Source organism: Tursiops truncatus, chromosome 6 (genome assembly GCF_011762595.2).
Source record: "Tursiops truncatus isolate mTurTru1 chromosome 6, mTurTru1.mat.Y, whole genome shotgun sequence".
Lineage (NCBI taxonomy): Eukaryota > Metazoa > Chordata > Mammalia > Artiodactyla > Delphinidae > Tursiops > Tursiops truncatus.
In genome coordinates, this window is record NC_047039.1 from 114,740,888 (window position 1) to 114,754,891 (window position 14,004).

General features: G+C 62.5%; 3 protein-coding genes across 5 annotated transcripts; 2 read left to right on the plus strand and 1 right to left on the minus strand.

Moving 5' to 3' along the window:
- Positions 1 to 74: 74 nt before the first annotated feature.
- Positions 75 to 2,053, plus strand: LCNL1 (lipocalin like 1). The gene is made up of 6 exons (XM_033859355.1): positions 75 to 107; positions 166 to 296; positions 1,075 to 1,148; positions 1,276 to 1,386; positions 1,649 to 1,750; positions 2,028 to 2,053. Exons 1-6 carry the CDS (start codon positions 75 to 77, stop codon positions 2,051 to 2,053), a joined length of 477 nt encoding a protein of 158 aa, XP_033715246.1.
- A 6,424-nt stretch (positions 2,054 to 8,477) lies between these two features.
- Positions 8,478 to 9,990, plus strand: PAXX (PAXX non-homologous end joining factor). Of its 3 annotated transcripts, none has more exons than XM_033859125.2 (7): positions 8,478 to 8,615; positions 8,687 to 8,747; positions 8,989 to 9,038; positions 9,124 to 9,314; positions 9,391 to 9,462; positions 9,600 to 9,684; positions 9,784 to 9,990. In XM_033859125.2, the coding sequence occupies exons 1-7, from the start codon at positions 8,491 to 8,493 to the stop codon at positions 9,821 to 9,823; spliced, it is 624 nt and encodes a 207-aa protein (XP_033715016.1). In that variant the 5' UTR covers positions 8,478 to 8,490; the 3' UTR covers positions 9,824 to 9,990. The 3 variants fall into 3 exon arrangements, with proteins under 3 accessions (XP_033715016.1, XP_033715017.1, XP_033715018.1); XM_033859126.2 differs by having other exon boundaries at positions 9,788 to 9,990; XM_033859127.2 differs by lacking the exon at positions 8,989 to 9,038 and having other exon boundaries at positions 9,164 to 9,314.
- Positions 9,991 to 10,140: 150 nt separating this feature from the next.
- On the minus strand, positions 10,141 to 13,618 carry CLIC3 (chloride intracellular channel 3). The gene is given in 8 exon segments (XM_033859356.2): positions 10,141 to 10,803; positions 10,878 to 11,059; positions 11,131 to 11,246; positions 11,365 to 11,518; positions 11,571 to 11,635; positions 11,637 to 11,775; positions 13,342 to 13,417; positions 13,565 to 13,618. Coding segments are annotated over 8 exon segments (945 nt in total). The 3' UTR covers positions 10,141 to 10,644.
- Between the last annotated feature and the right edge of the window lie 386 nt (positions 13,619 to 14,004).

Here is a 14,004-nt window from a genome sequence, read left to right on the forward strand (position 1 = left end):
GCTGCGGAGGACAGCAGGCCCCTCAGCCCCGCCTCTGGGCTGTGCTCACTGCCACTCCCCAGGCCTCAGACCGGATGAGTGGCAGCTGCCCCGCCCCCCGATTCCAGGTCAGGGAGGCTGTGGCACAGGGGCTGCCCCCCAGCTCTCCCTGTCCCCTCCCTGCAGTTCCAGGGCATCTGGTGCACGGCTGGGGCGGTGTCAGATGACCAGGGCTTCCTGGACTCCAAGGACAGCATGAAGATGCCCGCGGTCTTGGTGATCCCTTTGGCCAACGGCGACCTGGGCCTCAAGTTTGGGTACCCCGCTTAAGGGATCCCAGGAGCCCCACCTCGGACTGGCCGTAGGCCCGGCCGGGGTGAGGTCAGACGTGAGCCAGCAGGAGCCAGAGGTGTCCCTGACCCGTCAGGGAGCCAGAGCCAGGCCCGACCCTGACCCTGCGCGAGGCCGCGGGGGCCGTTAAAGCAGCAGCTGCAGCTCGCCTGCTCCCCGAGGGGCCCGCCTGAGGCCTGGGCGTGGAGGAGCAGCGTCCTTGTGCGTGCGTGCGTGCGTGCGCGCGCGTGCGTGCGTGCGTGCGCGTGGGTGTGTGCTGTGTGCGTGCGCGTGGGTGGGTGTGTGCGTGTGTGCTTGCGAGTGTGTGCTGTGTGTGCGTGTGGGGGTGTGCGTGGGGGTGTGCGCGTGCGTGCGCTGCGTGTGTGCACACGTGCACGCACGTGTGTGGGTGTGCGCGTGCGTGTGTGTCTGGAGGGGAAACCGGAAGGCCCCACAGACCCCGCAACCCCAGGCTGTGTCCCCCCTGTCCCCCACGGTGTCTCCTGACCTGTAAGTGAATTATAAAGCACCTGTGTGATTAAGCATCGATGTGACGGCGGGGACAGGTGGGCCCTGGGACAGGCTGGACACCATCGCCCACGCGCGGCCGTCGGCAGCACCTAAGTGGCAGCCGTTTGTGTCATGGTCGGGCAGCGTCCTCAGGGGCTGGGGGCTGGCCCGGACCCTCCCCGCTCAGGGTGCCCAGTGGGGCCGCAGCGGCCTGGCCGGGGCTACTGTGCAGGCTGCTGGGGTCCTCCTTCCCAGGCCCGATGGCGGGTGCCAGAAGACGGACGTGACCCCCTCCAAGGATGCCGTGGACGGGCGGCTCAGCAGCGCGGGTGAGGTGGGCAGTGCCGGGAGAGAGACAGAGGGTGGGCAGCGGCAGGGCTGGCTCGGCCAGGGCCGTGCGGAGGGGACGGGGCGTCCTGAGCCGGCGCCCAGCTCAGCAGGCTCTCGCTTCCCCAGCCATGGCCCAGACCAACATCCGGGTGGCTTTCGCCGACTACAAGCACTTCACCGTGTTGTACTCCAAGACGCAGAAGCGGGACGTTAGGAACGTCTGGCTGCGGCCCTACAGTGGGTGATGGGTGGTGGGTGACCCAGCTAGAGGGGCAGCACTCCTGACGCGTCCCTCAGCCCATCACGGCCTTCTCTGGGGGCCACATGCAAGGTTTGGTCTGTAGTGCCCACGTGTCCTTCGCAGCAAGCTCTGACTCGGTGGCAGGTGGAACCACCATCTCCCAGTGTCTCCTTGGGGTCCCTCCCCACCCCCTGCTCCCCACTTCCCCCTCCCCCTCCCAGCCCTGCCTCTCTGCTCACCGGCCCTCCCTGCTCTCAGCCCGGGCCCCAGAGCCATTTCCTGAAGATGCCCAGAAGATGCAGCAGCTGGCACCCCAAGTGGGCTTGAACCCCAGCCAGGGCGCCCTGCTGCCCAAGTCAGGTGAGCGCTGTCCCCGTGCCGGCTCAGGGCTGCAGGAGCTGAAAGACCCTAGACCCTGATGGTGGGGGGCGGGTCGGGGGGAGCCAGGGCCCAAGCCTCACTCCACTGGCCCCGGACCCAGAACAGGAGGACCAGGGGATGGTGGGCGGTGCCCTGGCCGGTGCCCCTCGGGGGGGGGTCACAGGCCAGGAGGCTTGGCTACTCCGGGGAGGGTGCAGCGCCTCCAGCCCGGGGAGGGGGCACTGGGTGTCTCCTCGGGCCCTGCTCTCTTCCACAGACCAGTGGGCTGGCGCCCTCGCCTAGGTGAGTGCATGGGGCTGGCCCGGACCCAGTGCCCTGCTGACCCAGGGAGGCCCCTCCTGGCCAGAGGGCTGCACTCTGGGGGTCCTCCGTCCTGGGGCAGCGGCGGGGAGGGACAGAGTGGGGCCCCGGGGCGGGCCCAGGGAGGGCAGGAGGAGGTGAGAGGATGCCGCCCCTCCCCACAGCTGCTGCCCGGTTGGTTTGCAGTCAGGGACCCAGCCCAGGGGTTGGAGCAGAGGCCCGTGATGCTGGGGCTCAGGGTACCCAGCCCTCCTCAAAGAGCGGCGGCCTCCCTCCACCCCCAGGCCCCAGCACCATAAACTGTCTCGAAAAGCCAGCGCTGTGCTTTTCTTGGGTGGGGGCAGGAATAGGGGGTTGGGCAGAGGAACCGTGTGGACCAGGGCAGGGGCACTCTGGGTCCCCCTGAGGCCTGGGACCCGCCCGGAGAGGGACAGTGCGGGGCTCAGCTCCAACCCTGCAGGGAGGCCCCTCCATGGCCGGTTCTGGGGACCCAGAGAGACTGGAGCGGGACCCCTCACCACCCAGGCAGGCGTTAGGCCTGGGAGGGGCCGAGGCTTGGCCCCACGGGTGGTAGGATCCTCCATCGGTCAGACAGGGCATCACAGTGGCTTCCCTGGGTCCCCCACTGACCCCGGGCGCCAGGCCAGGGGTGCTGCCCTCGCTCCGTGGCGCAGACCTGCGTGCAGTTGCCCGACCCACACCCAGCACGTGCCTGGGCTCCACAGGCCCTGGGGTCCTCCCAAACCGCAGCCCGAGGGGGTCTGCGCCGCTCCCCCCCCCCCAGGCGGCCTTCCAGCACCCCTTCTCCCTCGACCCCCGCCCTCAAGGCAGAGCTCTGTCCTGCCGTGTGTTTCTGAGGGAAACAGCGCGGTCCTTCGAGGACTGGTCCTGAAGGATTTGAGGGTAAAATGGCACAGTACCTGTCACGTAACTAGTTCAGAAGAAAATCGTACCAGCTGTAAATATGTCAAAATGTTGATGGTGGTTGCATCTGGGTGACGGTCTGTTATACTCTCATTTCTGCTCTTCACTCGGTTAGACAGTTTTCCTGAGAAACACAGCCCTGTCCTACCCGACGGCGAGGTCACTGGGATAAAGAGCCCCGCATCCCAGGGACCGCAGACAGCCCCTCCACACCTGCACCCAACACCTGGAGGCCCCGCCGCCGCCCCTGCCGCCTGGCCGACCTGCCGGCCTCTGGCCCTCTGCAGACACTACAAGGGCAGGGTCTCCCCCCTCCCCCCAGCCTGACACCAGTCCCACTATGTGGGAGCAGGTGGGAAGGCCCAGAGATCCAGCACCTCCCAGCCAAGATGCCACCTGCCAACCAGCAGAGGCGCCCGCAGAGACACTGGTGATGAACTCGCAGTCAACTTGCTTTTCTTTTCTGCCCCTGGCAGCGCCGTGTGGCTGGTGGGATCTCTCTTCCCCAACCAGGGATAAAAGCCGGGGCCCCCGGCAGAGCAAGTGCTGAGTCCTAAGCACTGGACGGCCAGGGAATTCCCAGCTGATCTATTGATCAACTGATCTATCGGTTGTCATTCAGCTTCCACGTGGAACAAGAGAAGACGTGGTGGAAATCGCCCAGGAGCAGGGATTTAAGGCGGGGCGGGGTGGGGGGAAGAGTCTCCAGCAGGCTCTCGGTCCCTTCCTTCCCCACTAACTCAACCCTCCCATGTCCCCTGGGAAGGATCTGGAGTGAGGAGATGCAGTTTTCCCTTCACGGCCCATTGGGGGGCAGCCCCCCAGGGCCCCTCTGGACCCAGGAAGGGTCATGCCCCTGGCGGCTGCGGGTCAGCCCAGTCCTGCATTCCCAGCTCCGGCCACACGGGGACGGACTTCAGCCAGTTCTCCACCCGGAAGCCCAGGGCTGCGTGTGTAAGATCTGTCGGCTGGCACCCTCCTCTGCTCGCAGCTACTCCAGTGGGTCCCATCTCACTGAGAGTAAAGGCCAAAGTCCTTAGGTGGCCAACAAAGGCCCCCCGATCGGCCTGTTTCTGACCCCACCACTATGACTGCAAAGAGCCGGGTCACTGGAAAAAAGATTGTCCCAAACCTCGGTGCTTCGGGTGCCTTCAGCCCTCGGACCAGCCTTTCCAACGCCCTCCTGACCTCCAGAGACGGGGTCCGAGGAACCACGGGGGCTCTTCCCAAACCTCCCTCTTTTTTTTTTTTTTCTTAAACTGTGTCTTTTCTTTCTTTCCAACCCTCCCTCTCAGTCAGCTGAGGTTGGTTACTGATTATTTACATGGACGAGAGGAAGAGACAAGTTTTGTTTGAGCTAAACTGAGGACTGCAGAGCAGGAGACCCAGATTCAAGAAGCACTTGACTTGTGTTCCCCAGGCTACACAGTGGGGGAGGCCTATACAAGCAAAAACTGCAAAGTTACGTAAATTGTTAAGAATTAGAACTGGAGCTGGCAATAAGGAAGGTGCTTATAGAGCAAGAATTTGTTGGGCTCCAAAATGCATAGTTACCAGGAGAGATCTTGAGATTAGAAGGTTGCTGGTGGCAGCAACTAGCAGATGCTATTTTGAGAACAGTTGGTCATGACCTTGAGTCTGATACAGCTCAGAAAATTCAAGTCCCCAGTGATGCAGGAACTGTCTGAAACCACATCCGCGATGGCCACCTGGCTCCAATTCGGATGCCTGAACCACAGTTTAATATCTTGTCAGAACAACAAACATCAAACGTGACAAGGGTACATTTCTTCAAGTTTTCAAAACAGATTAGCAGGTACACAGCAAGTCAGCATGACCTTGGCGTCTGGGAAGGGAATCTCATCTTCGAAGGAATACTGGCATTGGTGTTGCTGGGGAGGGGGCAGCACGCAGCATTTATCCCTGTATTCAAAGTGGACATTCTAAACAATCAGGTAATGCATTTTTCTCCTCCTCCTCCTTATTTTTTAATGGTTAAAGCAGATATACAGTTTACGTTTGACGGGCCATAAGACAGACTGTTCTAATTAGCATAAAGTTCAAGCCAAAGTATGTCTAATCCAGAATAACTTCCCCATACCTTAATATGTGCAAATTTCTTTCATCAGCTGTGTCTTCCCAAAGTGCTTGTTTAATTCTTTCTGTGTTGAGTGTGCTCTTGCTCTTTTCGCTGTTCTAAGACACAAACTTGAGATGGGAAATTCCTGAGAGATCTCCTTCCTACCCCTCCTTGTTACGTGAATGTGACCGCAGTAGGCTTCTCATATGTGCACTCTCCCTTCCACATGGGACAGGACACCCAGGAAAGGTCCTCCCTGGCATCAAGGGACGAAAGTTGCTGAATCTGTAAAAAACCTGACCGTTGACCAGCAATGCTTTTAGAGAAAGCATGTAAGAATGAATAAACAGAAACCTTATTTAAAATAGTCAGGAGGCCACAAGGGGGAGACCTCACCCCGTACTGTGCAGCCTCAATTGGAGACCAACAGGAAGGTTACTAGTTACTACCCAGCGGGAGGAAGGAAGATTTTTCTTCCCACCCAGCAACGGCCCAGCCAGTGAGAGACCAGCACAGTTCAGCCAATGAAAAGCCACCACACTTCCAACTCCCAGTTTCCTCCAATGGACTCTTCTGTGTAGAACACCCCACCCCATTCCCCCTTCTCCTCTATAAAAGAGTTTCCTGGCTTTTGTTCTTCAGATTTGCCTGTGGTTTCCCCTAGATTGCATGCACTCAACTGTGATTCTTTGCTCTTCCCAAATAAACCCACGCTGCTGGCAAAATAACTGGCTATTTTATCGTTTTAGGTCAACACATACAAGATAACACAAGTCCAGGGATTAAGGACCTGATACCTTTAGAGGTCATTATTCAGCCTACCACATTCTACCTAGAGACAACTTCCTAGAGCCTGAGCACTGTGCCTGGAGGGACTAATGTTTAAGGCTGTCCCGGGGGCTGGTGACTCCACACTCACATCTCTGGGCCTGATCCTCTAGAGTCTTGTGTACACAGCAGCTTTCATTCATCTCCATCAGACATACAGCCATATCAAGAGCTCATAAGACGAAGGAGAGGCGCCCATGTCCTCTCCAGTCCTGCCTTAGCCCAGTCATCTTGGAAAGAGCACTTCTTTTTTTTTTTGGCTGCATCAGGTCTTAGTCGCAGCACACGGATCTCTCTTTGCAGTGCATGGGCTTCTCTCTAGCTGTGGCGTGCAGGTTTTCTCTCTCTAGTTGTGGCGCATGGGCTTAGCTGACCCTCAGCATGTGGGATCTTAGTTCCCCAACCAGGGATCGAACCCGTGTCCCCTGCATTGGAAGGCGGATTCTTTACCACTGGACCACTGGGGAAGTCCTGGGAAGGGCATTTCTACTCTTCCTAAATGCAGGGGTCACCATGATCTCTCCCCTCCTCCCCTGCACCTCTCTCCAGCTCCACTCTGAGCCCCTGGCACAGCTCTGTCCTGGGGAACTCAGCAGCCCTCTAGCCTCCCTGGCCCCCTCACCTCCACTCCCACAGCCCTTCATCCCCTCACCTCATGGCATTCAACATGGGCTTTATACACATAAATCAGAAGTACCACTCCCCAGCCCACCCCGGCTTAAACCCTCCAAAGGCTCCCCACTCTGCATTCACTCACTTACATGTTTATTGAATATCTCTACGTGCCAGCCACTGTTTAGACACTGAGGATACAGCGGCAGATAAAACAGAATGTCCTGCCCTTGTGGACCTCATGGGGAAAATTGGCAATAAACAGGATAAATAGCTATATTAGTCACCTACTGCTGAAGACCAGATTACCCCGAAACTCAGTGGCTTTAAACAACAGCGTGTATTGTCTCCCAGTTTCTGAGGGTCAAGAATCCGGTCCTGGGTGCTCTGGACCCTCGGCGCAAAATCTCTCGAGAGGCTGCAGTCGAGCCACTGGCTGGGGCTGTGTTCTCATCAGAAGGCTCAGCTGGGAAGGGGTCTGTGTCTCAGCTCCCTCACTGGTTGTTGGCCAGGCCTTGGTCCTTTGCCACGGGACTCCTCATGTCATGGTGAGCAATTCCAGAGAAAGAAAGAAGTGACAGCCCATCACTTCTGCCACATTCTATTGGCTAGAAGCCAGTTACTCAATCCAGCCCACACTCAGGGGAGGGCTACACAAAGGTGCAAACGCAGGAGGCACGTGGTTGGGGGCCATCGTAGAGGCTGCTGTCACAACACGGTAATCAGAATGTACTCTATGTAGTGACAAGCTGGAAAACAGATGAAAGAGGAGAGAGGACATGAGATGTTGGGCCGGGTGCTGAAACTGGATATAAAACAATAGGGAAGGCCTCACCGAGAAGGTGACTTTTGAGTGAAGACCTGAAGGGAGTGAGTAACTCTGGGGAAAGGGGGTGCCGGGCAGAGACAACCGCGAATGCAGAGGTCCTGAGGCAGGAGCCTCATGGGAAGGGGCTTGTCGCGTGAGGCTTGTCGAATAGGAGGAAGCAGGCGACGAGGCAGGCCTGGCTGCAGCCATACTTGAAGGGCATCAGCACAGCCTACAAACCCACCTGCCGCCCTCGTACGCCTCGCTGCGGGCACCCTGGCCTCTAGCAAAGCCCTGAGCACAGCTGCTCTGTGTCCACTATGGGGCTTCCGCAGAGGCTGCCCCCTCTGCCTGGTACCCTCTTTCCTGGCGCGCTCCACCTCTCTCTTCTTCCGGGTCACAGGCACTTGGCACGACCTGAGGATTGCATGTTTCGTTTGTTTATCTGTCCATCCCATGAGCTCTCACAAGCTCCAGGAGATCAGAGACCTTGTCTCTTGATCAAGGTGTGCCCAAGGCCCGGGACAACACGAGGCAAAGAACAGGTGCTGGGTAAACATTGTGGAATGCATGAACGAGTGGCGGAAGCCTGTTGCACCGGTTACCGTACTTTATTCACTTTCGTATTTTGACTTGTTTCAGTTGACAATAGGAAGCTGGGTGCGAGGGGGAGGCCGCAGCGATCAGCGAGGGGGTCAAAGCGGTCTGAGGCCAGAGCAGTGGCCGGCGCGGCCTGCGCCCACTCAGGGTTTGCGCGAAGGGGGGAACCCCGGACTCAGCGGGGACAGAGCAGGGGGTAAGGCTCAAAGAGACCCCGAAGTGTGCGCGGGGTCCCGAGTCCCGGAGCGCGCTGCACAGCCCTTGTCCCGTAAAACAGCGCTCAGGACACGCCAGCCCAGCCCGGGAGCCCCGCCCTCCGCACGAAGCTCCGCCCCCACCGGTGCAAGCACCGTCCCGTGACTAAGCCCCGCCCAGCTAGCCCCGCCCCGCGCAGGCCCCTTGGGCACCGCTCGGCACTGCCCCCCCCCACCCCCAGCCCGCCCACTGGCACGGGCCCCGTCCCCGCTCCGGAAGCCTTCCGCCCGCGCAGGCGCCCTAGGTCCCGAGGTGGCCCTAGGTCCCGAGGCGGCCCTGGATCCGCCCGGTCCCTCCGCCTGCCGAGGTGCCATGGTTCCGCCGCCGCTGTCGCCGCCGCTCTGCACGCTGCCGCCCGGCCCCGGACCCCCGCGCTTCGTGTGTTACTGCGAGGGGGAGGGCAGTGGGACGTGGGAACGCGGCGGCTTCAACCTCTAGTGAGTAGCGGGGTCCGCAGGGCTGCGGGCAGCTCTGCGGGCGGTCCTGCCTGACAGCCCCTCCCCTGCAGTGTGACGGACGCCGCGGAGCTTTGGAGCACCTGCTTCACGCCGGACAGCCTGGCGGCCCTCGTGGGTAACAGGGCTCCTGGGCGGCCGGCAGCCTCCAGCACCCCACGCCCGCAGCGCGGACCACGTGTGGGATCGAAGGGGGCGGCCTGGGATTCCCCGGAAGGGTCAAGACACCCTTCCCACGGCTCTGTAGCTGTAGTCCTAAGATTGGTCCCGGGCGGCTCTGGGTCGGGCAGGTTTGGGGTGTCCCCAGTAGTCCTAGGGTGTCAGGCACCTGGTGACCAGTCCCTGTGCCCTGTAGAAAGCCCGTTTTGGCCTGAGTGCGGCTGAAGACATCACCCCTCGCTTCAGGTGAGCCCCTGGGGGGGGGCAGGTGGGATGGGGAGCGAGCGGCGAGTGGGTCTGGTCACAGCGCTCAGCCCGCCTCCTTTCCCAGGGCAGCCTGCGAGCAGCAAGCTGTGACTCTCACCCTGCAGGAGGACAGAGCATCCCTGACCCTTCCAGGGGGGCCCTCTGCGCTGGAATTTGACCTCTCCAAGGTGCCGGGCCCAGAGGCAGCCTCCAGGTTGCAGGCACTGACACTGGGCCTGGCAGAGCGCGTGTGCAGCTTGGAGCGGCGGCTGGCAGGTAGGGTGGGGGGTAGGCATCTCACACTCTCACTAGGGTCCCCCTGCTGGGGCCTCCATTCCTGCTTTCTCCCCAGCTGCTGCAGAGGAGACGGCCAGCAGCCCCAGGAAGAGCTCCCGGCAGGTGGGCCCTCCGCTCTTCTTACCAGGTAAGGCCTGTCACCTGTGACTTGGGTTGGGTGACTCAGTTTCCCCAGAGAGAGAATCTGTCTGTGTGGAGAAGGGGTTGTGGCCCTGGCATCCTGCTAGATTCAGGAGCCGCCCTCCCTCATCCTCTTTTCCCCAGACCCGGATCCTCAGAGAGCTGGCCCTAGACCTGGGGTCAAGAGGCGGTGTCCGGGAGAGTCTCTCATCAACCCCGGCTTCAAGAGGTGCCCACCCACTCCCCCTCCCTCTTGTGCCCAGGGTCCATCCCTGGACCCTGCCCGCCCGCCCACACCCCCATGGTGTCATTCCCTCTTCTCTCCCAGCAAGAAACCAGCTGGTGGTGTAGACTTCGACGACCCCTGAAGGTGCAGCAAAACGTGTGACCATCGGGAGGCTGCTTGCCAGGGGAGGGGCAGCCCTTGGGACCCTCCCACTGGCACCTGCCCATCCCGCTGCCAGGCAGGAACAGGCCTGCTCCTCCAGCCCCTTCCCCATCAAATAAACATCTTCATCTGGCGGAGGTCACAGAGGTCAGGGCCAGGCTCTGGTTCCTGGGGGCTGGCTCCAGGAGAGGGTTCGGGGATTGCCAGGCCTGCGGTCTGGGCGTGGGGCCGCATCAGGCTCTGCGCTCCATGGTGGAGCTGCCCGGCTCTCCCCACCTGCCCAGCTGTCCCTGCCTGGCCAGCCCAGGAGCCAAGAAGGTTGTGTGAGGTGGGGCTGGGGCTCTAAGAGGCTAGAACTCTGCTCTTGTCCCTCCGGGCACACGCCTCCCTGATGCAAACCCACGTGATGACCAGGGAGATGGGGGTGGCCTGCCTGCCACCTGGGGCAGAGCTGAGGAATGTGGGCCCGCCCTCCGGCCTGGAGACCCGAGTTGCCCAGACGGGGCTCTGTTCCCCACCCTCCCCAGCCATCCTGCCGCCCCACCCTGGCCTGACTGGTTTGGGAGCCCAATCCAGTCCCGCCATCCCTGAGAAGTGGGGGTATGGACCGCGCGCCGCCCACTGGGTTCTCTGCCGGTCCTTCCTGGCTGTCATCTGGAGCTGAGCGTCTCACGGTGGGAGTTTGGGGGTGGCAGAAATTGCGGGGCTTCTGGTCCTCATATGTCCGTACCCGCTCACTGAGGCAGAGATGCCTTTCTGGGGCTGCAGAGGAGCAGGTGGGTGGCGGGGAAGGCGGGCGCGCTAGCGGGGGCGCACGGCGGGCCGGTAGGCCGCCAGGATCTCGGCGCTGTGTGGACACGTGTAGTTGAACTCTTTCTGCTGCAGGGCGTTGTCCGGGTAGCAGCGGATGCCGCGCAGCCCAGAGGGGATGGGCGCCTGGCGGAAGTGCGCGCACACCGTCTGCGGGCGAGGGGCGCGGTCGGGGTCTCCTCGAGGGTCCGCCCCGCCCCACCTTCCCCCCCCCCCGGCCCGGCGCTCCCGTTCACGATGTGCAGCTTGGGCAGCAGCCTGCAATCGGCCAGCGTGAGCTGGTCGCCGTCCACAAAGCGGTGGCGTGACTCGCACAGCTGCGGCTCCCGCGCCAGCTCGTGCTCCAGGGGCGCGCGCAGGTAGCTGTCCAGCTTGGCGAGGGCGCACAGCAGATGCTGGTACAGGGCTGGGGGCGGGGAGCGCGGTGAGGAGCCGGCCGGGGGCGCCACTCCCCCCAGCCTCGCCGTGTCTCCGTACCCTCCTCATCATTGTCCAGCGCGGGCACCGGGTTTTTGATGAAGGCGGAGAATTTGTGAAAGACGTCATTGCCCGCCGCGGTGGACTCCCTGTATCTGGGCTCTAGGCTGGGGAATCTGAGGGTGGAGGGGTTTTGGGTCAGACCCTTGCTGCCCCCTGCGGGGCCCCGGGCTCTGTCCTGGGGGTCCTGCCTGAGGGCCCCATCTTGCCCCTCCCACCGCACCGGGCCCTCACTCTGGGGGGCCCAGCGTCTCCTCCAGAAACTCCTCAGTCTGCAGCGTGTCCGTTTTGGCGTCGCCGTCATACAGCAGGACGGGCAGCTGTGAACCCGGGGCAAAGTCTTTCAGCACATCTGGGGACCTGTGGGCACAAGGCAGGGTGCCAGCGGCTGGCACAAGGAGGGCCAGAGCCAGCAAGGGGTTCCCGGGGCAGGGGCTCACCTGCGGGGTCCACGGTGGCGAGTGTGAAGGACACGCCTTTGAGAAGCAGGATCGTGGGGACTCTGACAAGAAGGGCGGTGACCCACGCTCTCGCTGTCCTCGCTTGCCTGGATGGGAGGCGTAGAGGGGCGTCGGAGCAGGGAGCACACCCAGGAGCCCCGCGGCCTCCCACTGCCAAGAGGTTGGAGCAAGGCTAGGGCTCCAACTCAGTTGGGCATGGCCTGGACAAGCGGCCGCGAGGGCCCTTCACTCGGTCCCTGGGAGGCAGGGAGGGCTGCAGCGCTGCTGAGAGCCTGGAGGCTGGGCCAGGGCACCGGGGTGAGGGGTGCAGAGGCGGGAGCCTGGCTCTGGAGCTTGGTCCCTTGGCCCTTAACTTCAGAGCCTGGGCTGAGGCCAGGCCCCTGGGCACCAGGGCCTGCAGGCTGGTCACAAGGGTGGGGTGGGACAAGTGAGCTGTTTCCGGAGTGATTTACTTTGCTGTACCGGGTACCTCGCTGCCCCGGGCTTCAAGGGTGGGAGGAGGCCAGGCCCTGGCAGCCCCTCACTGGGGTCGGCAGATCTAGGCACGGAGGGCTGCCTGGCACAGCCCCTCTTCTGCTGCATTGACCCCAGCCTCCACCGGGCCTCGGCACTGCTCCCTGCCTGCTACGTGCCCGCCCCCCAGGGGCTTTTCCTTCAGGAGGGCTGGGCTGTGCCCGGGAGTCAAGGCTGGGAGTCAGGGTGAGGCCACCCCAAGCCCTTTGGGAATGGTTCACCGGCGCTACGCCCCTCGCCGCCCCCACCTACACAGCCTCCAAAGGACAGCCGGAGCCTAGCGCAGGGCAAGGGGTGCGGACCCTGCCGCAGAGACCCACCCTTCAGCCCTCCCAGACCTTCTGCAGCCCGGCCAGCCCGGCACCTTGACAAACAGCCGGGCTTGGCGGTCTCAGCCATGGTGGGGAGCTTCGAGCGGCGGCAGGGCCCGGGCGAGGACCTGCGGAGCGCCCTTTAAGGGTCCCCGAGCGCCCCGCCCTCCCCGGCCCGGGAGCCCTCCCTGTGGAGTCACCTAGGTGGCGCACAGGCAGCGAGGGCTCAGTGCCGGCGTGAGGGTGTGACCGTGGAGAACTGAGTGCTGGGAGCTGGACCGGGGCGCCACGGCTTGGGGGGGCGGAGTGGTGGAGGAGGCCAGTGCACTGGCAGTCGGGGTGCCGACCTCGGAGGGGGCAGCTCTGGAGCAGGGCCGCCCCCACCGTGAGCCCAACAGCCCTCCCTGCAGTGGACACCCCCCACCCCCCCCACCTGTGAGGGTTCCCAGCCCAGAAAGCCGAGGAGCGGGAGGGAGATGAAGAGCCCGGCCACAGCCTGTCTCGGCCGCAGCCTGTTTCCGCATCTGCCGACCAGGGCACTACAGGAGTGATAAATCCTTGGGAGGGGCGCCCCCCTCCCACGTACTGACCTCCGTTAGATACAGCCCCCCCACCCCCACCCAGGGCAGGGCCCACATTCCAAACGTGCCCGAGGGGGACGGGCCGGGCTCAGGTGTCTTTACCCGGCCGACCCCACACCCCTGCCCCTCCGTTGTGGGCTCAGGGCGGGTTTCTCCCTGCTCTTAACCTTTAAAAGAGAGAACGTTTGGGGTTAGAAGCCACAATCTTCTGAGCCATGGGGACCTCGCCCCCCCACCCCCGCTCCACCTCCCCACCCTGGACTGGAAGGAGGCCAGAGGAGGCTGGGGGAGTGGGCAGCCTCACAGGTGTGCGCCTGCCGGCCCGCCCCGATAAGGGCCACTCACCGGACTCCCCACACTGGGGCCCAGCGCCTGGCGGGGGAGGGGGGCTTAGGGAGGAGCCATCGTGGGGCAGCGCCACCTGGTGGCAGCAGTGGGATATGCACGGCGCCTTCCACTCCAAGCCCAGGGCCTCGTTCCCCCGTCAAGGCTCCCAGCCCGACAGACCCTCTCCGGAAGCAACAGTGGTCAGCGCTCCTGGCAGAGGCCCCCTGAGCCTGGGGCTGACCTCGACATACTGTGGAGTTGGGGCCTGGGCCTCCGGACCACCTGCCACCACCATGGGGCTGCCCTCAACAACTGGGGGGTCTCCTGGCTCCCTTCCTGCTTCCCTGCCACCCTGGAGAAGGGCCGAGGCCCCTCCACACCTGCGCCTGTTCGCCAGACGCCCTGTGTGTAAAGGCAGCCTTATGCGTCCGTTAGAAAAATGGTGGCATGGACAAATGAACACGCGGTGCAGAAAAAAGGAAATAAAACACCAACAGAACACATGACTGTGTTCCGTTGTACACGTATTCCAAGAACAAATGAGACCGACATGCATACGGTTTGTGGTTACAACGGGCAGAAATGTGGCAACCACGTTCTTGGCAAGCGTGGGGGAAACACACTCTGGGGGCGTCCCTGGTAAACACCTGCCACCGAGTCGTCCCCATAAGTACACGAGGG

Bases quoted from the DNA above. Each gene is read 5' to 3' on its own strand.
- PAXX (XM_033859125.2), top strand. From the start codon at position 8,491: ATGGTTCCGCCGCCGCTGTCGCCGCCGCTCTGCACGCTGCCGCCCGGC. The intron at 8,748-8,988 runs GTGGGTAACAGG...TGTGCCCTGTAG, and splicing joins CGGACAGCCTGGCGGCCCTC to AAAGCCCGTTTTGGCCTGAG. The intron at 9,039-9,123 runs GTGAGCCCCTGG...CTCCTTTCCCAG, and splicing joins GACATCACCCCTCGCTTCAG to GGCAGCCTGCGAGCAGCAAG.
- LCNL1 (XM_033859355.1), top strand. From the start codon at position 75: ATGAGTGGCAGCTGCCCCGCCCCCCGATTCCAG. The intron at 108-165 runs GTCAGGGAGGCT...CCCTCCCTGCAG, and splicing joins GCCCCGCCCCCCGATTCCAG to TTCCAGGGCATCTGGTGCAC. The intron at 1,387-1,648 runs GTGGGTGATGGG...CCCTGCTCTCAG, and splicing joins CGTCTGGCTGCGGCCCTACA to CCCGGGCCCCAGAGCCATTT.